General features: G+C 42.0%; 1 protein-coding gene across 21 annotated transcripts; it reads right to left on the bottom strand.

The window, feature by feature from the left end:
• Window positions 1-7303: 7303 nt before the first annotated feature.
• LOC126989069 (uncharacterized) lies at window positions 7304-25419 on the bottom strand. 21 transcript variants are annotated; one of them, XM_050847628.1, is made up of 7 exons: window positions 23982-24374; window positions 20614-20681; window positions 18607-18694; window positions 12603-15489; window positions 11496-11671; window positions 9825-9853; window positions 7304-9788 (listed from the first exon to the last, which is right to left on the bottom strand). In XM_050847628.1, the coding sequence occupies exons 2-5, from the start codon at window positions 20626-20628 to the stop codon at window positions 11497-11499; spliced, it is 3165 nt and encodes a 1054-aa protein (XP_050703585.1). In that variant the 5' UTR covers window positions 20629-20681; window positions 23982-24374; the 3' UTR covers window positions 7304-9788; window positions 9825-9853; window position 11496. The 21 variants fall into 21 exon arrangements, with proteins under 21 accessions (XP_050703585.1, XP_050703583.1, XP_050703593.1 ...); XM_050847626.1 differs by having other exon boundaries at window positions 9825-9840; XM_050847636.1 differs by lacking the exon at window positions 11496-11671 and having other exon boundaries at window positions 9825-9840; window positions 23982-24383.
• Between the last annotated feature and the right edge of the window lie 749 nt (window positions 25420-26168).

Genomic DNA, 26168 nt, shown 5'->3' with positions numbered 1-26168 from the left:
ATACGAGTCCAGGGAAGGAGGGAAACAGGCAGGTGGAGAAGATTTACATAGATTTACATAGAAAATCAGACCACACAGACCCCATGGTCCAGACTTGGTGGTCTGTCCTTAAACCTAAGTGATTTTACATTAATCAGAAGACTCCAAAACGTTGCATTTCTACTCTAGTTGATATTAAGTTGAAGGAAGTGACGGTCGAGCTTATTTTTGAAGGAGTCAATCGTGTTACACTGGACCACTGATGATGGGAGCTTATTCCATTCTCGCACTACATCGTTGGTGAAGAAAAATTTGGTGCAGTCTGATTTTTTTTTTTTTTTTTTTTTTTACAGCAAAGGAGACAGCTCAAGGGCACAAAAAAGTAAAAATTAATAAAAAAGCCTGCTACTGCTGCTCCTAAAAAGAATCCAAAGAGGTGGCCGAAAGATAAGTCAGTTTCGGGAGGAGAGGTGTCCTGATACCCTCCTCTTGAAAGAGTTCAAGTCGTAGGCAGGAGGAAATACAGATGAAGGAAGATTGTTCCAGAGTTTACCAGCGTGAGGGATGAAAGAGTGAAGATGCTGGTTAACTCTTGCATAAGGGGTTTGGACAGTATAGGGATGAACATGAGTAGAAAGTCGAGTGCAGCGGGGCCGCGGGAGGGGGGGAGGCATGCAGTTAGCAAGTTCAGAAGAGCAGTCAGCGTGGAAATGTCGATAGAAGATAGAAAGAGAGGCAACATTGCGGCGGAATTTAAGAGGTAGAAGACTATCAGTATGAGGAGGAGAGCTGATGAGACGAAGAGCCTTTGCCTCCAATCTGTCCAGAAGAGGTGTGTGAGTTGAGCCTTCCCACACATGAGATGCATACTCCATACGCGGGCGGCCAAGGCCCCTGTATATGGACAGCAACTGTGACAGGGAGAAGAACTGGCGGAGACGGTACAGAACGCCCAGCCTCGAGGAAGCTGATTTAGTAAGAGATGAGATATGAAGTTTCCAGTTGAGATTTTGAGTTAAGGATAGACCGAGGATGTTTAGTGTTGAGGAAGGTGATAGCTGGGTGTTGTCAAAGAATAGGGATAGTTGTTTGGAAGATTGTGTCGAGTGGATAGGTGGAGAACTGTGTTTTTGAGGCGTTGTCGGACACCAGGGTCTTCGTGCCCCAATCGGAAATCATAGTAAGGTCTGAGGCTAAGCGTTCTGCAGCCTCCAGCCTTGAGTCGTTAAGTTCCTGAAGGGTGGGTCTTCTATTAAAAGAAGTTGAATAATGCAGAGTGGAATCATCGGCGTAGGAATGGATAGGACAGTTCGTTTTGGAAAGAAGATCATCAATGAACAACAGAAAAAGAGTTGGAGATAGGACAGAACCCTGTGGGACACCACTGTTAATAGATTTAGGAAGAACAGTGACCGTCTACCACGGCAGAAATAGAACGGTCAGAAAGGAAACTGGAGATAAAGGTACAGAGAGAAGGATAGAAACCGTAGGAGGGTAGTTTAGAAAGAAGATTTGTGCCAGACCCTATCAAAAGCTTTGATATGTCCAGCGCAATAGCAAAGTTTCACCGAAACGGCTAGAGAGGATGACCAAGAGTCAGTTAAGAAGGCTAGGAGATCACCAGTAGAACGCCCCTTGCGGAACCCATACTGGCGATCAGATAGAAGGTCAGAAGTGGAAAGGTGCTTTGAATCTTACGGTTAAGGATTGATTCAAAAGCTTTAGATAGACAAGAAAGTAAAGCAATAGGACGGTAGTTTGAGGGATTGGAGCGGTCACCCTTCTTAGGTACAGGCTGTGTGAAGGCATACTTCCAGCAAGAAGGAAAGGTAGATGTTGACAGGCAGAGGCGAAAGAGTTTGACCAGGCAGGGTGACAGCACGGAGGCACAGTTTTTAAGGACAATAGGAGGCACTCCATCAGGTCCATAAGCCTTCTGAGGATTGAGGCCAGAGAGGCATAGAAAACATCATTTGAAGAATCTTTATAACAAGCATAAAGGAGTCAGAGGGGGATGAGTAGGAGGAATATGCCCAGAATCGTCCAGAGTGGAGTTTTTAGAAAAAGTTTGAGAGAAGAGTTCAGCCTTAGAGATAGATGAGACGGCAGTGTTGCCGTCAGGACTGAAGAGTGGAGGGAAAGATGAAGAAGTGAAGTTGGAGGAGATGTTTTTGGCTAGATGCCAGAAGTCACGGGAAGAGTTAGAGAAAGCAAGGTTTTGACATTTTCTATTAATGAAAGAATTTTTGGTTAGTCGGAGAATAGATTTGGCACGATTTCGGGCAGAAATGTAAAGTTCATAATTAGCATTAGTTTGAAGGCTCTGGTATCTTTTGTGAGCTACCTCTCTATCATTGACAGCACGAGAACAAGCGTGATTAAACCAAGGCTTTTAGCGTGAGGAGTAGAGAAAGAACGAGGAATGTATGCCTCCATTCCAGAGACAATCACCTCTGTGATGCGCTGAGCACACACAGAGGGGTCTCTATCCTGGAAGCAATAATCATTCCACGGGAAATCGGAAAAGTACATCCTCAGGTCGTCCCACCGAGCTGAAGCAAAATGCCAGAAGCATCGCCTCTTCGGTGGGTCCAGAGGATGTACAGGAGCGATAGGACAGGATGCAGAAATAAGATTGTGATCGGAGGAGCCCAACGGAGAGAACAGTTTGACAGAATAAGCAGAAGGGTTTGAGGTAAGGAAGAGGTCTAGAATGTTGGGCCGATCTCCAAGACAGTCAGGAATACGTGTAGGGTGCTGGACCAACTGCTCTAGGTCGTTGAGGATAGCAAAGTTGTAGGCTTGTTCACCAGGATGGTCAGTGAAAGAGGATGAAAGCCAAAGCTGGTGGTGAACATTGAAATCTCCTAGGATGGAGATTTCAGCGAAGGAGAGTGGGTCAAGATGCTCCACTTTAGAATTCAAATAGTCAAAGAATTTTACATAGTTGGTAGAGTTAGGTGAGAGATAAACAGCACAGATGTATTTAGTAATAGAATGACAGTGAAGTCTTAACCAGATGGTGGAAAATTCAGAAGAGTCAAGGTCGTGGGCACGAGAGCAAGTGATGTCGTTGCGCACGTAGGCGCAACATCCAGCTTTGGATTGAAATTTATATTGAAATATATATAAATATATATATATATATATATATATATATATATATATATATATATATATATATATATATATATATATATATATATATATATATATATATATAAACCTAATATTGCAATAGTTTCTTCATTTTCCATTTATTTCCATACCTTTAGACTCATCCAAAATCTCTCTCTCTCTCTCTCTCTCTCTCTCAATGAGCTATTGTTTAAGTCAGTGACATTAATATTATGTAAACGTGGGGTCAATAAGAAGGTTTCTTTAAGAAGGAGAATACTTACTCTTATATTAAATTTTATAAGCATGCACTTAATATTAGTACATATATGGATGAATCCCCTAATGGCCACTCCCATGGGACTTGGCATTGGCCAAGGTTTTGGCAATATTTTTAGCAAGCTTCTTGGGCTGCTTGGACTTTGCATTTTCCGACAAAGAGTTAGGTTTACGTCCTTTTCCTAGAGGTGCTGCGCCCTTAGGTTTTCCTTGTGCTCTTCGAACAATGATTTTATTATTGATGCTGGTTGGCACCGGTTGTGGCTGAGAGGTTAGCCCCGCCCCGCATCTTGCCACACACACGCAACACTTCTCGCTTCCTCTGCAGCCACCACCAAGATCTATAGTAACAGGTCTCCTCACTTTACCTCCACTGCGCAGCCTGTGACGTCAGCTGGCTGAGACAGTGAGGAAGACGGGGAACTATTCTATATTCCCCGTTTTCTCTCTCTCTCTCTCTCTCAAGAATACCCCATATTTGCCCCCAGATGTTGATGCTGTCATTATTATTAGTAGAAGTAGTATTGTGTGTGTGGTGTGTGTTCACTCACAAATGCAAATGTACGCATAACAGCTGTAATATTTTGTATATCTCCCTACTTCATATTTTTTCTATATGTAATTCTTATAATGTGCTTTGTCAAAGACTATGAGTAGATACCCTCTACTCCATTCTTATTACTAGCTTACATGTGTGTGTGTGTGTGTGTGTGTGTGTGTGTGTGTGTGTGTGTGTGTGTGAGAGAGAGAGAGAGAAACTGGGAGCGACTGCCAGCTAGCTGTTACTACACGGAGGTTGGAAGAGCGACTGACCCCATCGGCCCCGCTGAACCTACCCTCGAACAGCCTGGTGACGTGAGTGCGCCAGCATCTGCGAAAATACGTCGGAAATGAGGAGACCTGGTACTGTAGATCTTGGCCACCACTACCCCATCGGCCACTTTCACGTGGAAATACTGTAGCGGTGATCGCCGCTCATGGGTAATGATCAAAACAAACAAAAGTGACTGTGAAAGCGGCACTGAGTAAGGATCAGACCGCATATACGCGATTTTTCATCCGCGTTCAGCGGGGGGGTGTCGCAATTACCCAACCCGCGTATAAGCGAATCCTTGAACAGTGAGGCAGCGAACGGCGGGGAGCATCTGTATACAAAAAAGGCTCTAAATTTGATATATGTAATTACAGACTAATTTCATTGCTAAATATATTTTCTAAAATTTTTGAAAAATTGATGAAAAAGTACTTAAATTATCTTGAAGCTAAATCTATCCTTAAAGCTGAACAGTTTGGTTTCTGCCAAGGCACCTTTGATGCCTTGAACACTTTTACTGAGAAAATTTACTCTAGTTTGGATTCACATTATTCTCTGTTAAGCATTTACGTTGATTTCTCAAAGGCTTTCGATACCGTCAGACATGATATATTATTACAAAAATTAAATCATTATGGGATAAGAGGTATTATACTTGACTGGTTCAAAGATTACCCAACCAATAGAACCCAATCTATAAAATTTCTTCATCAGACTTCTAAACCTTTAACTATCAACTATGGAGTTCCACAAGGCAGTGTGTTAGGTCCAATATTATTCCTTCTTTACATAAATGATCTTCCCAACATATTTTCCAATCTCATAACAATTTTATTTGCTGATGACTCCACCTTATACATCACAAACTCTGACCCTACTGATATGATTCACACAGTTACCAATGACCTTGATAACTTTGATGAATGGTTCATAAGCAACAGACTGACAGTTAATTAATTTAAGCAAGACATTTTACATGCTCTTTACCAACAAGACCATAAAAACATTAACACCTATAATTTATCAAAATAACATAATTAAGAAAGTCACTCAACATAAACTCCTAGGTATAACAATAGATGAGTCATTAACATTTAAATCACATATATCAGAACTCTGCATCAAAATATCAAGAATAGAATCTCTCTTATATCAAGTGAAAGATCTTATGCCCAAACATGTGCTCAGAATCCTCTATAACGCTCATGTCCTTCCTCATCTTCTATACTGCACTCCTGTCTGGTGTAACACATACTCCACACACCTTATACCCTTATTCAGATTACAAAAGAACATCGTAAAAATTATTACAAACTGTCTTTTTTTATCACACCCAAGGACTTTTAAAAGAGGAGAGCACATTAATTTTTTTTTTTACAGAAATAAAATTCATATTGCAATCTACATGTACAAGGTAATTCATAGTGGCAATGTAACCTCTCCTCCACAACACAACTATCCCACCCGCACACGAAGTTGGAAAGTTTCGTTTAGTCGGCACAACATCTGTGGTCATATGCTGGAGAGAGACATAAGGGGAAGGAATTATAGGAGAAGGGAACAGATCCCAGGAGACGGGACACAACCCCCGACTAATACCTGGTACCCATTCACTGCTGGGTGAACAGGGGCGTAAGGGTATCAGAAAAGCCGCCCAAATTTTTCCACTCCGCCTGGGAATCGAACCCAGGCACCCGCACATGAGAAGATCTCTGTACACCTTTACATAATCTGTCACTCTTTCAACACTCATTGTGCTACTCTGGACCGAAACTTTGGAATTCAGTTCCTGACCACATAAAAACATTACCCACACTAAGCTCATTTAAAAAACAATTAAAAAAGCACATAATAGAACAGTACTGAATATACCTACTTCCATTTTGTCCTTACTTTTTCCTTCTTTATGTCCTTCTTTTTGATTAACCATATATAATGCTCCAGATTATTATCAATATTAATGTTATTATCATTATTATTATTATCATCATATTCTTTCCTGGTGAAAATGTTTTATAAAACCTATGTTTATATGTATATATATGTGTCTAGTCTACTATAACACCTTCATACATATGTGCCTAGGCACTAGGTTGGTTGGGAGCTGCTTGCTTCCCTTCAGTATTTACTCATTACGTTGTCTACATATCCTGCTTTGCCCAGAAAGCTTTGCTTCCTATGAGATGCGAGATGCTTATGTAAATAATTAATACAAAACTTTTCAATGATGTATTTAAGCATATTAAAGTGTTTCAAGTGCGCAGTGTGCAAGCAGTAACTTTCGCCGAGCTACTGAGGGAACTAATCACACAGGAATGCCATGTTCGATGGGCAATCTTGGTCCTGATCTTGACTTTCAGGGACCGTATACGTACCTACTTTCAAGTAGAAAAGATGTTGATTAATTTCTTTCAATCATATTATGTTTTAATATAGTTATTTTTAGAATGAAAAACAGAAAATGCTTTTATAATAAACACTTTAGTCATCCACGGATATCCGTTCTTTCGAACATGCATCACAGAAAATGTCAACTGACCAGGCCGCTGCACAGCAGAAATACCTCCAGATAAATCCGCCCAAGTGCGCCCCACGATCGACGAAAAGTCATGTCAGGAACACCCTGCTGCACCAATATTGTTCCCGAGTAGTAGCCGCTTTAACCATCACCGCCAAGGTATCCAGCACACTGGTGACTGGTGCACCACGGTGGTGTTGTCTCGGGTTGTGTGTTGTAGTATTTCGTGTTCATGCTGCCACCACTGCGCCACACATGGTGCGTCTTCTTGTGACCTGTATGGTTTTATCGCTTCACGTTTCCTCCTCTCTTCTGCTTATTCACACTTTTCTTTTCTAATGCATCACACTATTCATTATTTAAATCAATCAAAATTTGTATGTTAAGCGTATACTGCGCTGGGGTAACTTTTGGCATTTTGAGTGAAAAAAGTGTTACATCCTGCAAAATACGGTACATTTAATTCTGGGGACAACTGGGAACTCTTGTGTCAAATGGAGGTGTTTTGGTTGTTGGTTTCGTACCAGTAACAATAACCCTGAAGCCTACCAAAACCTAACCATTGGCGTATAACACGCAGGGTGATTTTTTTAATCTTATTTTTTTTTTAAAAAAAGGGCATCTTATATGGCAGGAAATACATTATCTCTTTACCATGAGTTGTACTGACTAAATTATGTTCGGTACTTGCCAGATTAAACATTAGTCTTTGTGGAATCTATTGGCAAAATGGTTCAAGCTATATACATGCGGCAGGAGAGTAAAAAAAAATGCGAGAATGGTGTAAGCTTAGTTGCACGTATTTAGCTTGTAATAACTAATTGGTAGTGTGTTTCTCACCAATTCACATGAAAAATGTTAGCATAAACACTTGTCTTGTAGAATAGGCACAGTGCATCATAATTTAATACGCGAGATTCTAGAATGTGTGACTCCTCGTCGCTTCAACAGGTCCTGACCGAGTTTTAGTTAAAGTAGCTAGCGATCACTGGCAATTTTAGGGGTTTGTTAAGGACCCAATTGGATAACGTCCAAGGTCTAGGAGTGGAGTTGCCTTTAGGGACACACTGGAGAGTATAAAGGTGTCGTGCTGCCAGGCTGTCTGGGGACTTTAAGAGTGATACAGGACTCTGTCAAAGAAAGGAGAGAAAAGGAGAGGTGTGTCAGAGGTCTCGCTGAGGATGTCCAGGGTTGTCTACATGCAAACAACCTTAGACTTGCCTTCAGAGCTCCGCTCTAAATCCACATCTCAGTCTTATCCGAGCACTGTCTGGACAGCTGATGGTCAGGTGGTATCTGATGTGAATGGGTACAGGGCTTGTTGGGTCGAGTACTTTGGGCAGTTCTAAACGGCAGAGCCCCCAAGCAGATGGCTCCCTCTGGATGAGTTGCAGATGGCAGCTGCAGATTCACTAATAAATTAAACTTCATCCTCTCTTGCATAGGTGAGAGGAGGGACTATGAGGAGTTGAAGGTGTAGAAAGGCACTTGGGGTCTGTAATAACAGTGTGAAGATACTGAAAGCCTGGGGTGAAGTCATGATCTGTGGGTTGCATGCAGTCCTGTCTGCCGTTTGGCAGTCTGGTGGCATTTGTCTTGAATGGAAAAGAGCGTTGGTTGTCCCTATCTGGAAAGGGAAATGGGACTGACAGAACTGTAATAATTACCATGGTATTACACTGCTCAGTGTGCTGGGCAAGTGTTCACTCATCTGCTACTGACGATCTCATTTGCTAAAGTTTCAGACTTGAGTAATCTGGGTTCACACCTGGCAAGTCAAGAATTGACCAGATCTTAGCACTTTGCGTCCTTGTGGAATGCTGGCAGGAGTTTCAACAGGGGCTGCTTGCAGTCTATGATGATCTCATGAAGGCTTTAAACTCAGTGCATTGTGAGGTACTCAGGGACATTCTGTGGATCCGTGGGATTCCTGCAAGGATTACTGATCTGATGACTGGCTTTACTCTGGGACTGAGGAGACTGGGGAGGTGTTTCTGGCTGCTTCCCTGTTAATTCAGGGGTGAGACAGGGGTGCATCCTTGCTCCATCACTTTTCAACACTTGCATGGACTGGGTATTAGGCAAAGTTGTTGATCAAAGTCACTGCGGAGCACCTGCTGGTGACATCAAGGTCACCAACCTTGTTTTTGTTGAAGGTGCTGTACATCTTGTGGAATTGTTGGAGGTCCTGGTGTTGGCTTTCAAAGTGCTGCATGAGGAGGTGAAGCCCCTGGGACTAAAGGTCTCCTGGGCCAAAACTGTGGTCCAGTCATATGGAGGTTCACTGGATGACACATTCCAGTCTCTTCGTGCATGTGGTGAGGATGTCAAGGTCACCAAAAGTGTCACATACCTTGGTAGAGTAGTGCATAACAATGGCAAGTCCCCCAAGAAAGTCACTCAATGGATTGGCCTGGCCCACAGTGTTATGGACTCGCTAAACATGAGTATATGACACTGTTGATACATATGCAGGAAGATAAAGATTTGTATTTGCAAGTCCCTTGTGCTCCCTGTCTTACTGTACGGCTGTGAGGCATGCACACTGGATAGTGACTTGGAGAGGCATGTCAATGCCTTTGGTATGAAGTGCCTTCACAGGATCATGGGGTATTGCTGGAATGACTTCTTGTCGAACCAGTGACTATTTCGTGAACACGGCCTGTTGCCAGCTTAGTTCGTGTATGCCAACTCTGGTTGTATAGGCACATGGCACATCTTCCTGCTTAGTTAGACAAGTTCCTGTAATATCAATACATATACCATATTCATTGTATGTGAACTAAATATATTTAATTCTCAACATTACTCAAGAGTATGTAACTGTTGACTTTAACCTTTTAATTTTGGGGCAGATAAAGTCATGAAAGATACTATTAACAGCACTTGGTCATTGCTTAGTCTCCTTTGATTTCATGTCCTTTAACAGTCAATCTACATGTTTTTAATTTCAGAAAATTGAGGAGCTAAATATTTCTCTGAGTTTACATCTTCTTCCCAATGGCTGGTTTGTCCCAGGACTCTGTGCAAGAAGCTTCACCACCCAGGCAGATGCAAGCAGGCATGTTGGAGTGCTGTGACCTGCAGATGCAAGCAGGCATGTTGGAGTGCTGTGACCCACCAGTCAGTAAACCTGAAAAAATAAACTGTATAATTAAAGTTAATAACACTCCAGCTCCCTAAGGAATCTCATCTAGAAGTACAAGCACTGGAAATGTACTTTGGAATTAATTGTTACATGTTATTTCTGTAATACATTCTCCAAAGTGTCTTTAAGGCTGATCAATAAATATACTGGTAGGCACACTCATTGTGCTTTATTTTATCATCATCATCATCATTTCATTTAACGTCCGTTTTCACTCTTCCTGAGCGGTTGGACGCTTTATGGCTCTCCTCCATTCTACTGTCTTCTGCCTGATGTTCATCCAATTCCATCAATGCCAAGTCTTCCTGTATACACCTCCACGTTTTCCTAGGTCTACTAACTGGTCTCCTTCCTTCTACCTCTAATCTCTCCACAGCTCCCAGTGCTGTATCCTCACCTGCTCTCTTTACATGTCCAAACCATCAGAGCCTTTCCCTTCTGAGCAGTGTTTCCAGGTCCTCTACTCCACATCTGTTAGCTACATCTGCATTGGACACCCTATCTTGCCACTTGATCCTTGCCATATACCTCGGCATTCTGCGATCACTTGCTCTCAATACCTCCATCAATTTTCTAGTTAGATCCCATGTTTCTGCTCCATACAACATCACTGACCTAATACATGCTTGGTACACCCCTGCTCCGCTCTTTAGAGGGATGCTACGATTCACAAGTAAACTAGCCAACTCCCTCCACTTTAACCACGCTGCTGCCACTCTCGCTCTCACTGTTCTCTCCACTCCTGCCTCACAGTCCAGAACATCTCCCAAATAACAGAAATGTTCTACCTCATCCAGCTTTCCTCCATTCACCTCTAGTTCATCCCTCTCAGTTTCTTGTCCTTACTGTCTCCTTACGCAGCTGGGCATGTAAAATTCTGCACTCTTACATTTCTGAGGCGTGAGCATCTATGGTGGCACCACTGCCGAGACAGAATTTACACCTACTCCCTTCCCACAGCATCCACATGGATATTTTCCTGATTTAATCTTTTCTCTTGCTTCTTTTCCAGTCATCATGTACTTTGTTTTTTCCATATTAATGTTCAAACATCTCTCCTCCATTCCTTCCTTCCATTTATTAAACTTTTCCTTCACTTCTGTTGTCTCTGCATTTACTACCAAGTCATCTGCATACAGCAGCTCCCATGGTGCCTCTCCTTTTGCTTCCTTTGTTGCCTCCTCCATTACAGTTATAAACAGGAGCAGGCTAAGGGCAGATCCTTGGTAAACCCCCACTTCAATTTAGAACTCATCTGATGTTCCCACTACTGTTTTCATTCTCAATTTTGTACCTTCATGTAGTCCCATCACCAAATCAACCAATCTTTCTGGTACTCTTTGGCTTCTCAATGCCCATCTTATAATTTCCCTTGGGCTCTGTGCTTTATTTGATAAAACTGGAAATTCTTTTCAGTATTTTAGACTTGGGTTTTGGACCTGTTCTGTACTATTTCAATACTAATTGTACCACTGTGTGGAAATCATAAATAAAGTTCTGCAATAACTTTCCTACTTATCATTTTTCAGTCAAATTACTTTACAGTGACTACTCCCATTGGGTGATGATATAGTGAAGCATAAATGGTCAAACTAAAGCCATGGAATTTATTTCTTGCCAGAATTTATTTGATTCCTTACCTTAGATGCCATTCCACTCCACTCTTTTCAGTTTTCCCTTTTGTTCAGGAGTTAGATCATTAGTGCTTTCAATTTTGTAATGTTCATGTACCACATTACATAGCATTTCTACAATATGTTCTACTGTAGGAAATGAGAGGGTACTTTTTTCTAAGATGAGTTTACAACACCCGTTCCTGAAAATCAAGAAATAGTATGAATACCTAATACTATTAATAAAAATACATAATGGATTACACGTACACCTGTCCCGCCCTCATATTCGCTTGTTCGTTATTCATGGATTTGCTCATTTGCAGATTTAATTTCTACCAATCACACAAAAGCAGCCACAGAGGAATTTTCGCAGCGCCACTCCAAATATTCTTGGTATACTATTCTTACAAGCATCTGTTACTATCAGTCATACCCAACCATACACTAAGAAATCCTAACCATCACCAAATCACATGAAGTAAATCATAACTCGCTGATCAAGTTGGTCTCCTTCAGGAAAGTCATCAGCCTATCACTCACATCCGGATGACCGTTCCCGAGCAGGGAGGAGAGGACGGGGGGCGCGCCCATCCTCTCACAGTAATCCATGAGAGGCTGACGTGCCTCCTCGTACTCTCCACAGTGCAAAAAGATGTGAACAATAGAAAGCATTCTATTACAAGGGGCACACTGTGGTGGGAAGGTGCCATTGATATAGGGTCTGAGGTGTGCGAGGACCACTTCCTCCCACTGGCCTAGGAGGGACTTGGCAGTGGGGAGTTGTAGGTTTCTCCATTGGCTTTGCCACAGAAGATTTATTGATGACTTTCCGAGGGAGAGACATGACTGCAGATCCTGAGGGAGGTTCCATGTTTCCTCGAGCTCCACAGCCAACTTTGCCAAAATGTCAGCCTGTTCATTGCCAGAGGGAGGGATTGCAGTGGGGAAAAAAAAAAAAAAAAACAAAAAAAACCAGCCTGTTCATTGCCACAGAGTGAGGGAGAACAGTGGAATGATTATTGAACAATACAAATTACTAATAGCATATGTTGAACATTGCTAATTACTGATAGCAAATATATTTTCATGCACATACCACACACCGCTTCCATTCATTTTTTCTTTACTTACCTTCCACTGACTTTCTTCACTACTTGTACTATCCATTTCATGTGTTCATCCTCCATGTGTTGCAGAGTCAGTTCTAAATCAATGAATTTATCATATTTAAGGCAGGCAAGGGTCTCAGGGTTGCATTCTTTAGGGTCCAAATCCAAAAGCACACGCAGCTCCTTCATTCTTCCACCAATTCTTGCAAGGCTGTTGAAAAGGCTAACCTGTGCACCTCTTGTTTCAACTCGGACTCTCAACCTCTTGAGATTTAAGCAGAAATTCGGCATAAACTTATCATTGTATTCTCCAACACTTCCAACAAAGTCTATTAAATGGCCCCATGGATCAAGTGTCCCAAGCAGATCATTTGATGGTCTTCTACACCTTCTTTCACAGTGATGCCAGAAAAATAACTCAACAAGAAGAGGTTTTTTCTTATCATATCGGCCCCTCAGTTTTGCCTTAAGTGACTTCATAGTGATAAAAAAATCCTTTATATTGTATGGATCTTCATCATTTTCCATTTCAATGATAAGCTCCTCTATTTGTGCTGGAGTATGAATAAGACACTCAAGTCCAGGCACAGCAGTAACACTGGAGAGCTTCCACGTTTTTTTTGTAATTTTTTTTTTGATAATTTCAAGTGAAAGATTTTTACTGGGTTCACCATTAATTTGTGATTCTGTCAGTAACCTCCACCAAAAATCAAAATCGTTATCTTCAACCTGAATCTTGGAAAGTAATTCAAAAACCTCCTCCATTTTTTGGTTCAGCATTCCTTTTCTAGTGAAATGGCCAACAAGGAATACGATTATCTGATGTAATCCAAACAGAGGGGAAACTGGTCCAACAATATCATTCAAGTCTTTCTTCTCAGCTTCTTCAGCCCAAAAATAGGCAGAGAGATATTCCATCTGAGTTCTATGCATAAAGGAATAGTCATATCTGTTCTCATCAGAATTGTCATCAACATCATACATGAGAAAGGCAGACAGCACCTCTTCCTTGGGAACCTTTCTTTTTCTACACTCTTCATCTATTTCTTTTTCATCATCATTTGACAATGAGTCTTCATCATTTTGCAATAGTTGCCATGCTTTCTTTCCAAGAAGGATCAATACACTTTCAAGATTTTCTGAATAACAATATCTAAGACGAGTCTTTATTTTTTCCTGGCACAATTTAAAAAGCTCATAATATAGAGATGTGCATGTGGTGACATTGTTGAGGACCTCTGGACAGTCAATCCACATGTATATCATGAGCGCTAGGGTCAATGGTAGCTCCAGGTGTTTCTCTAAAATCTTGCCTCGTCCCTCTACATAGTGAAGGAATTCAGATGAATTTATTGCCCTACTGGCTTTGGTTTCTGTTTCCATGAAATATTTGGACTGCACTACTGCATTAAATACCTTCTCAGTAAAGCCCTTAATTCTGGACTCATCAAACCCACAAATTTCCAAATAAGTACAGGTAACTCTAGTAGACCTGTTTTTTACTTCTTCTCGGAGCTCTGTTCTTGTGGTCACCATAACGAGCTGATTAGGGAACTTTGAACATATATCCCTTACAACTTTCCTACACTCTTCCTTGGCCTCATCATAGCCATCAATTATGAAGAGTAGTTTCAAATCATCTAACTGTTGCACTAAATCCTCTTCATCAATACAATCTGCCGAGTTTTTCATTCTCTGTTCCTTCAAGAATCTTTCAATGGTATTTGATCTTACAGTTCGTAGCTCCACATAAATGACTAGGCTGTAATCTTTCAATGTTTCAATGTCATCTGTTCCCTCGGTCCAATGATGAAGATAGTGGAGACAAAGTGATGTCTTCCCTGAACCTGCAGGGCCATAGAGAATCACAGTTTTGTTTTTGGAAACATTCTCCGTAATTAACTTCTCTGTGGAAATTTCTTTTCTTGAGGTCACAATTCTAAGAGGCGTGTATATTTTCTCAATGCTGAAATTTCTTGTAGATAATTTTTCACTTTGGTCCATACAAATCCATGGGCAAGGGTTTGCAATTTTTAAACATTTATATTGTTTCTTCATTTCTTCCCGACCCTTAGTTATCAATTTATGCATGGGGTCATCTTTAAACAGACCAACTTCTCTGTCATAAGTGGCTTGATCATATTGTTGCACCTTAGCTTTGCTGATATCTGTTAGGTTTTTATTCACCATGCTCCTGCAATCTGTCAAATCTGTATTTAAAACATTGCTCATATTTTCCAATATATCATTTAAAATTAACCTTAATTTTTCAATTTCAGTGACAACATATATTTCTTTTTTCTTTTCATCAATGGAGCCTTGAATTTCCTTTATTTCTGCAGCTGCAGGAAGTCCATTTTTCTTTTCCTCCAATTTTGCAACTTCATTTATGAGAGTAACATATTCTAAATTTTCCTTCAATAATTCATTCAGTACTTCATTATGTGCCTCAAAATCACATAGAACAAGAGGGTATTTCTGGCTCAGTGAGTTCCTCAGCTCTTTGAGAGAGTGGATCTGTGCCCGACAATGCTCTGAAAGTTTACTATATTCATCGTTAAATATTTCTTCCAGAAGGCCAATTCCACAATTTATATCAAACTTTGCATTGCATGGTTTTTCTTCCAGTATGTTTTTACATCTAACATGGATTCTTTTAGGCTTTCTTCTAAGGTTCTCTTCATTCAGAATCTCACCCAGGGTACAGGCTGAAGACTTTTCTGGGATCTTCTGATGAAATAAAGTTTTTACAATCTTGTTAATGGTCCGATTACCTTCTCCATTTACACTCTTGAACAATTTACTAAACAAAAAATCATCTAAATTGAAGCCAGTTGGAGATGGTACTTTTGCCATGGCCACGGAGGGTTTTGTAGGATTGGAAACTTCAGACTGTCCTCGGTCTCCATCTGAAAACAAGAAACTATTTAATAGGTGGAAGTGGTATTATAAACTATTGTCCTTAGCAACTGCATGTGCTTCCATGCTGACACCCTGCCTGGTCAAACTCTTTCACCTTTGCCTTTCAACCTCTACCTTTACTTCCTGCTGGAAGTATGTCTACATACAACCTGTGCCTAAGAGGTGACTGCTCTAATCCTTCAAACTACTGTCATATAGCTTTACTGTCTTATCTTTCCATCCATATGGACGAAACTAACAGTTGTGGGTACGAGCAACAAGCAGCTGTATGTAAACAAACAGACGACAGCAGTGGCTGAAGAGTGAGGAGCAGTGGAAGATCGCCCACCAAGAGACTCGTAAAGTGGACTGGCAGAGCTGCTTTGTTTACTATTTAATTGACAGGATAAGAGAACACCCCATGCTGTGGGACCACAGTTCAAAATATCTTTTTTCTCCATTCTATGAAAATTGTAGGATTCCTGGTCTTTACAGCACAGTTCTCTGATGAGGCTTGGGAAAACATTCCCGTCCTCCCGTCTTTAAAGCCATGATCATGCCCACAACTGCTTCTTCCTTCCATTTAACTGCAGCAACAAAGTCCATATCTTGGGTAACGGCAGCACAATCTGTAATAGCCTTTACTTTATTAGTAGACAGTGCCATGTCAATACAGGGCAATTGCTTTGTTTGCGTTGTAGATACAGAAAACCGACCTTGGTCATGTGTGATGCACACCCGGAAAAGTTGGAGTTGCCGGTTGCCCCTACTACCAACCAGGGGTGAAAGTAAGCCGGTACGCAGTGGTACGCCGTACCAGGAAGACATATACAGCCGTCTACAGCTGGTACACAGCGGTACATTTTTGAAGACACAACTTTCACCCCTGGCTACCTACCTACCCAGGATTTGTTTGTAAACATGAAACGCTTGTATTGCAAAGTAGCTCATTATATTTGGCGGATTTCTAATGGATTTGGATACCCAATCTTGCGCATTTTCATTTTCATTTTGGCAGCATTGCCTGAGTGGCTCGCGTTCTCAGTTTCTCACGGGTTCTGGACGAGACGAGTGGCGGCCAGTGTCGCATGCAGTTGCGCATCCTTACAATACAGCTTGTCGAATGAAGAAATCAAAATGCAAAGAAAAATTGAGTCGATGTTTAAGAGAAAGAGAGATGCAGAAGATAATACTGTGGCTGCCACAAGTAAGCAACACAACAGTAGGCAGTTAATCCTGTTATATGATGAATCTGGCATCTTTTTATTTGTATCAATCATAAATCTGCACTGTAAGCTGTAAGCTAGCTTCTGCTTCTGTGCAGCTCACAACTAGAACTCTGCAGCAGCATGGGATAGCTAGCCTATATTTTACAGTTACAGACTTACAGTACACTGAATAATTGGTAAATATTAAGCAAATGTTGAGGAAGGAGGAGGCAGGAGCAGGCAGAGAGGGGGAAGAAGTGGCGGGAGCCTCAGGTAATGGTAGGCCAGTATACCCCTCTATGTGGAAAGGAGAACAGTATGAAGAATTCAGGTGCAAAAATGAATGGCTATATGCTCATGATGGAAAGCTTGGCTGCACCTCATGCCATGATGTGAAGAACCTGTGTGTTAATGTCATGGCATCCCGTGGTGTCAATATTGCTATTCAGTGGGCTGAGGGAAAGATAGCCCCATTTGTAAGTTCCAGGAAGACCCAGCTTTCATCAATGTGCAAAAAAATCCATGAGCATGGGAACTCCAAAGCACACAATGAAGCAACCAAGATTTTTGAAACAGCAAAGATGGATACCCTAATCAACATGAATGCAATGCATCTGGAGGCTACATTTGAGTGTACTGCCAAGGCATTCAGAACGGCATATTATGTGGCCAAGAATGACAAACCGTTCACTGATTTTGAGAGTCTGGTTGACCTGCAGGAAGCCAATTCTGTTGACTTGGGCCATGTTTTGCACAGCAAGACTATCTGCATTGATATTATTGAGCACGTGTCATCCCAGATGAAACGGAAACTTCTCAAGATGATAATCGAGAACAAGAGTAAGATCATCGTCTTGGCTGATGATTCAACCAGCGTGGGGCACAAATCAACACTGATTGTGTACCTGAGGGCTAGTGGAGATGGGAAGATGGAGCCCATTGCCTTTCCATTGGATCTGGTGGAGCTAGATAGTCTCTCTGCAGCTCACATCAAGGGACAGCTCATGGGTTGCTTGCTGAAGAATGGATTTACCATTGAGCTACTACGGGAAGTCATTATACAGCCAGTCACCAAAGAACATCACAACGTCACAACCTCCACATCACCCTCAAGAGAGGATCAGCAAAGTGTTCAGTGTCTGCTGGGTAGCTTCATCATCATACTGCAGTTTGGCAGTCCATTCCAGCCTTGGCCCAACATTTCCGGGAGGCATCAGAAAATGAGACCAGGGATGGCAGAGAGAGGGCCAAATTCAAAGGTCTGCACTTCAAACTCCATCAACTTCCTGAAGAGCCTTGCAGTGATGGCAGATGTTCTGAGCAAACTCAAGGACTTGTCTGAAAATCTCCAGCACAGGAAGATCACACTCCCAAAGGCCCACAACACCATGAAAATGTATGTCAAACGCATTGAAAGCCTCAGTGAGTACCCGGGAAAACACACAGTCACTGCCAACCAAGCAGAAGAAGCAATGGAGTTCAAGGGAGTGCAGCTAAGTGTGGGCAAGTCTCCCATCAACAACTCTGGCCAGTTCATCCGAGCAGTGTCTGACAACATGAAAGAAAGGCTTTTCACAACCACAGCAAACAGAGTACAGGCCAGTGTCACAGCCAACAAAAAAAGAGACCTACAACACACTCATCAATCAAATGGCAATCCTCAACCCTGACAACTGGGACCATGACAATCCTCGTTTTGGAGAAGAGGAGGTGAAGGTTTTAAGTCAGGTCCTACATGTGAATGAAAAAGAGGCCCACCTAGGATTTGTGAAGTACAAGATAAGTGGAGGCAGAAGTATCCCTAACAAGATAAAGAAGCTGCTTATGGCTGTAGACACAGTCTCCAAGCAATGCAGATTGTGAGAGAGGGTTTAGCTCAATGAACATGATCATTACACAGTACAGAAGCAAACTCACGACCAAGAATGCAGCCAATTTCCTCTTCATCAGCTGTGTGGGACCACCGTGCAGACAGTGGGATCCACTGCCTTATGTGAAGACATGGCTGGGCAAAGGAAGAAAAGCAGCCACCTCAACAAAAGGCATGGCTCGCCACTACACAGAAGAGGACAAGGACAACTACTACAGCCATCTGTGGAATATGTGGAAATATGTGTGATAATTGTTACCTGCAAATAAATGCTTTGCCATAAATTACGTTATGTGTCTAATTTATACATCATACTTCAGGCATTCAGGGGTGTGCACAGGATTTTAGAGGGGCAGGAGCCCAAAGTGAAAAAAGGCAGTCTTTAATATCATGTGAGCGAGCAACGTGGCACGAGCTATTTTAAATCGGAGTAGCACAGTACCTGCAAGAATCTAATCTTACTTTCACCCCTGCTACCAACGTGGTTGGAGGAAAGAGGCCTAGAGTGATACAAGTTTTAGTAAGTGAAAGGTGGTGAGGAAGGGAAAAGGGATGTTATTGTTTGGAAGGGGAGTCCCCTTCCATATTGTGTGGTTAGCAAAAGCTACACAGCAACTGACACTCTCCCACCGATACTCCAGCCTTGTCGCCCCACAATGTTGCAGGCTTGCGTGTTCATAACTCGAGACACCGTTTGTCACCCGAGATGCTTTTTGTTCAAAAAATTTCTTTGAGAACCAATTTGTTCAAGATGAGAGGCAATCATGACCCGAGGTTCCACTGTACATAATTATCTATCACATAAGTCAAAACCATACACAACAACATTTTGTAAGGAGCCCTAAGAGGTGATAAATGAAGCAACATACATTAATATGTTTCGTTATTTACTACTCTAAGGGGACTGGACACTTGGAAAAAATTGTGTTTTGGGGTCACACTTGGGAAACTGAGAAACAAATACCACAGTGTACCCTAATTCCTTACACATCTTCTTTCAGTTACATTGCCATATGGCCATTATAAATGCTTCATAAAAATCATGTACGGTATTTAGTGGTGTATTGGGCGCACTCGGTCTCTTGACACTGATAGGAGTCTCAAATGACATTATTTACTCCTAATTTGTATTGTTCTATTTAGTTTTTCTATCATATTTCGTAAAACAACATATTATCGTAATATTCTTCAACACCACAAACCCTCTCACCCTCCCTCACTCACAGTGAGGCTTTGGAGCATCCAGGAGGACTCTACAAGGACTACAGATCCAGGAGATTCACCGAACAACACCACAGGACAAGAAAAAAGAAAGGAAAGAAAAAATCACTGGTGAAGACTACAAGCCAGGGGACTTTAGTGCAAAAACTTGGCAAGAAAGAGGGAGTTGGCGCCTCCTTGTCACCTCTTGTGTGCGATAGGTAATACTCTGTGAGTCCCCAATATATTTTAGTATATTAGCGAGTCGAAGAAGGGGACCCGATGCCATTCCAATTGAACATATTATATATCAATAAATAATAATATGTTGAACTCGTGTTGTTTAATTTTCATTAAGAAATGTTTTCCTGGTATGGCAGTCATTAATTATTATATTAAAATAAATAATCATTGAATAAAAGCACAGTCATTGTATAACAAAGAAAGAGTAGTAGTTTGGGCTCAGAATAAATAAGTTATAAAGCAGTGTCACAATTTTGGTTACTTAAATTTTGGAAACACTTTTTACAGTACCAATTAATACCAAAATGGACCAAGTGCTATAAATTATTTTTAACTCTCTCTCTGCCTTTTATGATTTACTTCTGTCAAAAAGTTCTACAACTCAAGGTTATAGTTTTCAATAAGTCTAATCTGTTTTGTCTCTAGCTTATTAGCCACCTTGGCCGAGGGGGCAGGGGCATGTAGACATGCCACTGAAATTTTCTTGTAGTTTAGAAATTTACAGCATGTTTTTGTGATATACATCATGCCAAATTAGTTGCAGTGATACATGACATGTGAGGATGAAATTTTTTTCCAAACACCTTTTACTGGTACTCAGTAACCACTACCTTTCCTCGTAGCATTTTTCTTTCTTCGGCCCATGATGGAATATCACATCCAAGGTTAAGAAGCCATTCTGAAAGATAAACATTATAATTAACAGATTGCAATTCTAAACTTATGGAATGATACGTTTTATGCAAATTTATGCCTTACTAGTTTCAATAAAAACAATTATGGACATACTATCAAGCAGAAAAAGGGTTTAGTGCCATCCCATAGGACTAACACAAGCACAGGTCTCAGCAGCGAACATTAACTGTTTGATAGGTGATGTTTTTGGGTCATACAAAACAAAGAAAAATGCAGGTGATGGTGAGTATCAAGTTTGTAGCACAGAACCATTATGCTGTGCTGGTGGACGTGAGGACCAATACTACAGTAAAGCCTCTTTGAGTCAGTACATACAAGTTGACATATAAAAAATATTGATTCTATTCAATTTGTTTATTTTCATCAACGGCCTAGAAAAAAATAAAAAATCACTCATGTGCCGTATGTGGGTATGGACATCACAATGATCCAGCAGCCACTGGTACTGAGCCAGTGAGGTGTCATCGCACAACAAACCCTAGCTTCTGGTTTCTGTCAGAGCTGGTACCTGTACCAGTATTGTACCAGAGTTTTCAAGCACAGGTTATCTCAGTACCGAAATTAACAGTACCTACCGAGCTGGCACCTGTGCCACTCCTGTATGGAGTCCTATAATATAGGTAGTCTCAGTACTGATACTAACAGTACCTGCCCAGCCCTAGTGAATAGGTTGAAGGTGGTACAGAACAGGGTGGGAAAGCTGGTAGTATTATTCAGGTGTTTGCCCATACTCACCCCTCTCACCCAAAACTGCCAAGGGGGCCTGTGGGAATGTACCGTAGGGAATATGGTGGGGAGCATGAAGTGCGACACAATCACAAGGATTTTGAGTTGGGGTGTGTGAAAAATATCCTAAATGAAGGGAAAGTATTTTTATGTAGGGATTTTTACCATGAATGGAAACCATGCAATTTAGTTTCATTTAGTTTGTTACATTAGATCAGGTGTAGTGCGGCGACGGCCTGATGAACGAGCCTCCCATAACCCACTTAGCCAGTGGGGTACCTCTTTGGCCGACTCGGTAAGGAGTGGTTCTCCCGTCACGCTGGTCGCGGGTTCAATCCCAGGCAGCCAGCGAATACCCTGATCTTGATTAATTTCTCATGTTATTTCGATACACGCAGAGGCCGTGTTGAGAAATAGGAAGGATAGAAAATAAGCTCGTCGGGTCATTACAGTGGTGGCATAGCGGTGGGCATCCTCTCCTGCAGTTCTGTTGAGTTTCCCCGAAGGGGTAACAGGTAGGATGGCCCATGCTCCGAGGTTGATAGAAAATGGGAATGTTGGAGGTATGTCTCAAAGGGACATTGTGGAGTTATGTCTCAAAGGGACATTGTCAACACACAGAAATTAATCTACATAGGGGGGAAGGCCGTGTAGTGCGGCGACAGCCTGATGAACGAGCCTCCCATAACCCACTTAGCCAGTGGGGTACCTCTTTGGCCGACTCGGTAAGGAGTGGCTCTCCCGTCACGCTGATCGCGGGTTCAATCCCAGGCAGCCGGCGAATACCCTGATCTTGATTAATTTCTCGTGTTATTTCGATACACGCAGAGGCCGTGTTGAGAAATAGGAAGGATAGAAAATAAGCTCGTCGGGGCATTACACAGGTACTTTATGATTTTCCCTACACGTATGTACGTATGAGTGGTGCTACAATGGGAGAAGAGTATAGCCTATTGGGCTACTTTTAGAGGCTGCATGCAACTTTTTTGGACTATCTCCTATTAATTTGGCTTATTTGTTAGCATGATTTGGCTACCTTGTCTTGAAACCCACTACTACGGTACTTTTGAAGAATATAAATGTACTGTTGAGCCTCGCTAACACTGACTAATAGGGGGAAAGGTTGGTCTGACAAACACGAATGTCTGACATTGACAAATTTACCCAACCCCCCCCAAAAGAACCTCAAAAGCAAAATTAAAATATATTTAATTATATTAAACTTATGTTACAGGAATAGGGGGGGTCAAGGGGGGTGTAGCCCCCCCCCCATTAGAGGGGGTCAGAGGAGGCGAAGCCCCTGTTAGGAGGGAGGTCGAAAGGGGTGAAGCCCCTCCTGTTAGGCAGGTTATGTAGTTATTGGCCATACAGTGTGGCCTGATGGAAATGCGCAGCGTGGGACAGGATGCTGCAGCAGTGAGGGTGGGTCCACTATGCTTCTCTAACAAAACAAGTTTGGGGACCTGGTTTCCATATGGAGAGCACTAAATTCATCGTAAATACATTTTTTGTGGTGGTGAGGAAAAAATCCCCAGATGTATGAAATTTCCCTACATCAAGGGTATTTTTCCCTCCCTCCCTCCCCCCATTCAAAAACGATGTGATTGTGATGCATTTGGTGTCCCCCACCTGAAACCCTGCATCCCCACAGATCCCCAAACTTGTTTTGGGGAAGAGGGGGGAAGTATGGGCAAACAAGTATGCAGCTATGGAGACAGTGTTAAGGTTTAAAGTGAGGCTGGAAAATATGAATGAGAATATATATAGGATATATGTAGGACAGATAAGGAAAGTAAACTGAAAAAATTACATGTACAGGAGGAGAGGAGATATGTACATCTAGGGCTTCACATCCTCCGAACTGAGGATGTGGCCCAGTGAAAAGAAGGGAACTGTGCCATAAGGATCCAGTTCAGGAGGAGTAATGAAGACTGGAATCATGGGGATGTAGAGCAGTGGTTCCCAACCCGGGGTCCATGGAGGATCAAAAGGGGTCCAGAGATTCTAATTATTTTTAAAATTTATTAGACTGGAATTAGAAGACATGCGGCTCGGAAGGAAATTCCTACTACTGTACACAGTCCTTGAAACTGAATGCTTAAATGCTACAATTGCTCTACATTAGCTAATGGTATCAGGGGTGTCAAACTCACGGCCCACGTACGTAACAAATGTGGCCCTTGGGATGGCCATGAGTGGCCTGGGAGGTGACAAGTGTCCACAGGTGGAACATGACTGGAAAAGGGGGAACGTGACAAAAAAGGTCGGGAACCACTGGTGTGGAGGAAGAGTTCCCGGAAGTGGTATAAGTGGAAGGTCAAACCCGAATGAAACCTTTTACCGTGGTACCGAAGTCTGTTTGTTGTTCAGAGGGAAGAATGTATAAGAGCCGATGCCACCGTCGCCGGGCACGCCCCCTAACAACTAAAGGCCTTGCCAACCTGCATTACCACGCAACACCTCGATCCGATTTCACAGTCGTTGTTTCCGTGGTACAGGCTGGTATATGTGACCCCAAAACCTGTTGTGGGGCGATCGAGATTCTCGAAACTCTTACCAGCTTCTAAGTCACACCCACGACCTCCCAGTGGCTTCACCTCCAAGCGCTGCGTGGCCGTGACTATGCAGTTGCAGTATCTATGCAGTGCAATGGGTGTATGCTCGTTAAGTTAAGGGTGAGTCAGGTGCAGACCGTGCAGTGATTGCAGTGGTAAGTCTAAGTTAGTGTTTCCCAACATGAAAATAGGAAGAACATGTGTTCAATAAGTAAATCTATCTATTACAGTGGGTTATCAAAAGCAGAGATATAGGTGCCAGGAGTCCCTTGATAGAGAGAGTAGTACCGACGATCTAATATTTGGACGCCATTTTTGGCCGTTATTCGCCGCGCTTCTCAAACAATCTCACGCGCTCTCGTATATTTCTGTTCCACAGCCATACGGATTGTCCACTGAAACTGAGCACACTTGTTTCAGACCTGCACATCTTCCCTTAACAGCCAGCTGGGAGCCAGCAGCCAGCGCGGTCTGGGAAAATAAATGAGACAGATTTTTTGTCTACACCGACAGGTGTCGCCAATCCACCATTACGCCCTTATACTTTACCATAATTTGGTCACCAGCCGTTGGAATGTGCCGTAAGAAGGTGACAGGAGATTATTATTAGCCTTACGATCAGCCACTGTCTCAGTATATATATATATATATATATATATATATATATATATATATATATATATATATATATATATATATATATATATATATATAATAGTTGTGTGGCTCAAATATTTGCAATTAAAATGATAGTAGAAGAGTACTTGGGAAAGAGTAAAAAAAACTTTGCAGCTTTCATGGATCTGGAGAAAGCTCATGATAGGTTTCATATGCGTGTTATGCACCTATACAGGTGCCCTGCGCATTATTGTCAAAATCCAGATAGGAAAGCTCGCTGGGTCAGAGGAATAGCATTCTCCTTCCAGCATTGACATATGGGTCAAAGACCTGGATATGGAATAAGGGCACAGCAGTCGAGAGAGTGCTGTGTAAATGAGCTACCTGAGAGAGGCATGTGAAGTGTGTCAAGGTGGGAGGGTGTGAGTAATGAGTGTGTATGAAAGGTGTGGTATGGGAACCCATGCAGGTGGAGTGTAGTGTGGGGTGGTGGAATGGGTGAGGAGGAATACTTGCTTGCCTTTTGTTGAGATGAGAGAGTTTTCTTGGAAGGCGGCGGTCCTGTCAGGCAGCCCGCCAGGCCGTTGTTTTGAAGATCTGGAAATTTAGTGCAAGGAAATGTAAGGTCATGGAGGTTTGTAGTGGAGGTTGTAATCAATGGGTAGGGGAGAGAGGTGACGATTCGGACAGTGGGCTGGTTCGGACATTGCATTTATTGTAAAACGTATGGGACTGAGTGCCGCGAAATTTTGTGTGAATGTGCAAAACTTTGGTGTGTTGCCTTAATTGGCCCACACATGACAACCACGCCCTCAGAGCTATTCTTTTCGATGCAAGGCCGATTCTATGTTTTTTTGTGTTTTTTTCATCTCGTATGTAATATTTTCAAGGTGTATCGTAAGCTCTCACTTCAAGAATAAGGCAAGTAGCGAAATGTACTTTATTACGGTGACGCAGCGATGCACGGCGAAGGTATTGTCGTACAACACGATCACCCAGCACTCGTTCTAGAAGTGGAGTGTGACCACCCATTTATTTTTTAGAGTCGTGACGATTCGGACAGTTTATTTTTTCATGATTTTTATTAATTATATATCAATTTAAACACTACAGGTGTTGCAACAGTTATAAAAAGGTTAATTGGATTGATTTATATTCAGATATTATGCTTGTGAGAAGAGAAGGAAGCCATAATTCCAAAATTCTTGAGATATTTCTTATAGGTCTCCTTTTAATTATTTTTTTCCTATGAATATTGAGAGGATAATTTTGTGCTTATACATATATCTTGTAATAGATAGTCTTGTTTATTAGCCAATCAGACTTAAGTTATATTAATATTGTGTCGAGTACTACAAGTGTCCGGACAGTACCATCCCACCTCCCTGGCCGAACCATCACCACGGGTGGGGATCATCGGCCCCGGATGGTTCAGACGATTTAGGAACTTGTTTCATCACCTACATCTGAAAACTGGAAGTGGCTATGGGTGTTATAAAATTATTAACAACCTAAAGAGCCAACGGATGAAGGAACATTTTGAGATCAACAGAATTACACTATTTAACTTT

This window comes from Eriocheir sinensis, unplaced genomic scaffold, assembly GCF_024679095.1.
Source record: "Eriocheir sinensis breed Jianghai 21 unplaced genomic scaffold, ASM2467909v1 Scaffold104, whole genome shotgun sequence".
Taxonomy (NCBI): Eukaryota; Metazoa; Arthropoda; class Malacostraca; order Decapoda; family Varunidae; genus Eriocheir; species Eriocheir sinensis.
This window is presented reverse-complemented; position numbering and strand designations above follow the sequence as displayed.

Excerpts from the sequence above, each read along its gene's own strand:
- LOC126989069 (XM_050847625.1), bottom strand. Across the intron at positions 15,490-18,606 it reads AATTGGCTGCATTCTTGGTC|ATGGAGACCGAGGACAGTCT; the intron begins GTGAGTTTGCTT and ends TCTTGTTTTCAG. Across the intron at positions 11,672-12,602 it reads GTGAAGAAAGTCAGTGGAAG|GAACGGGTGTTGTAAACTCA; the intron begins GTAAGTAAAGAA and ends CTTGATTTTCAG.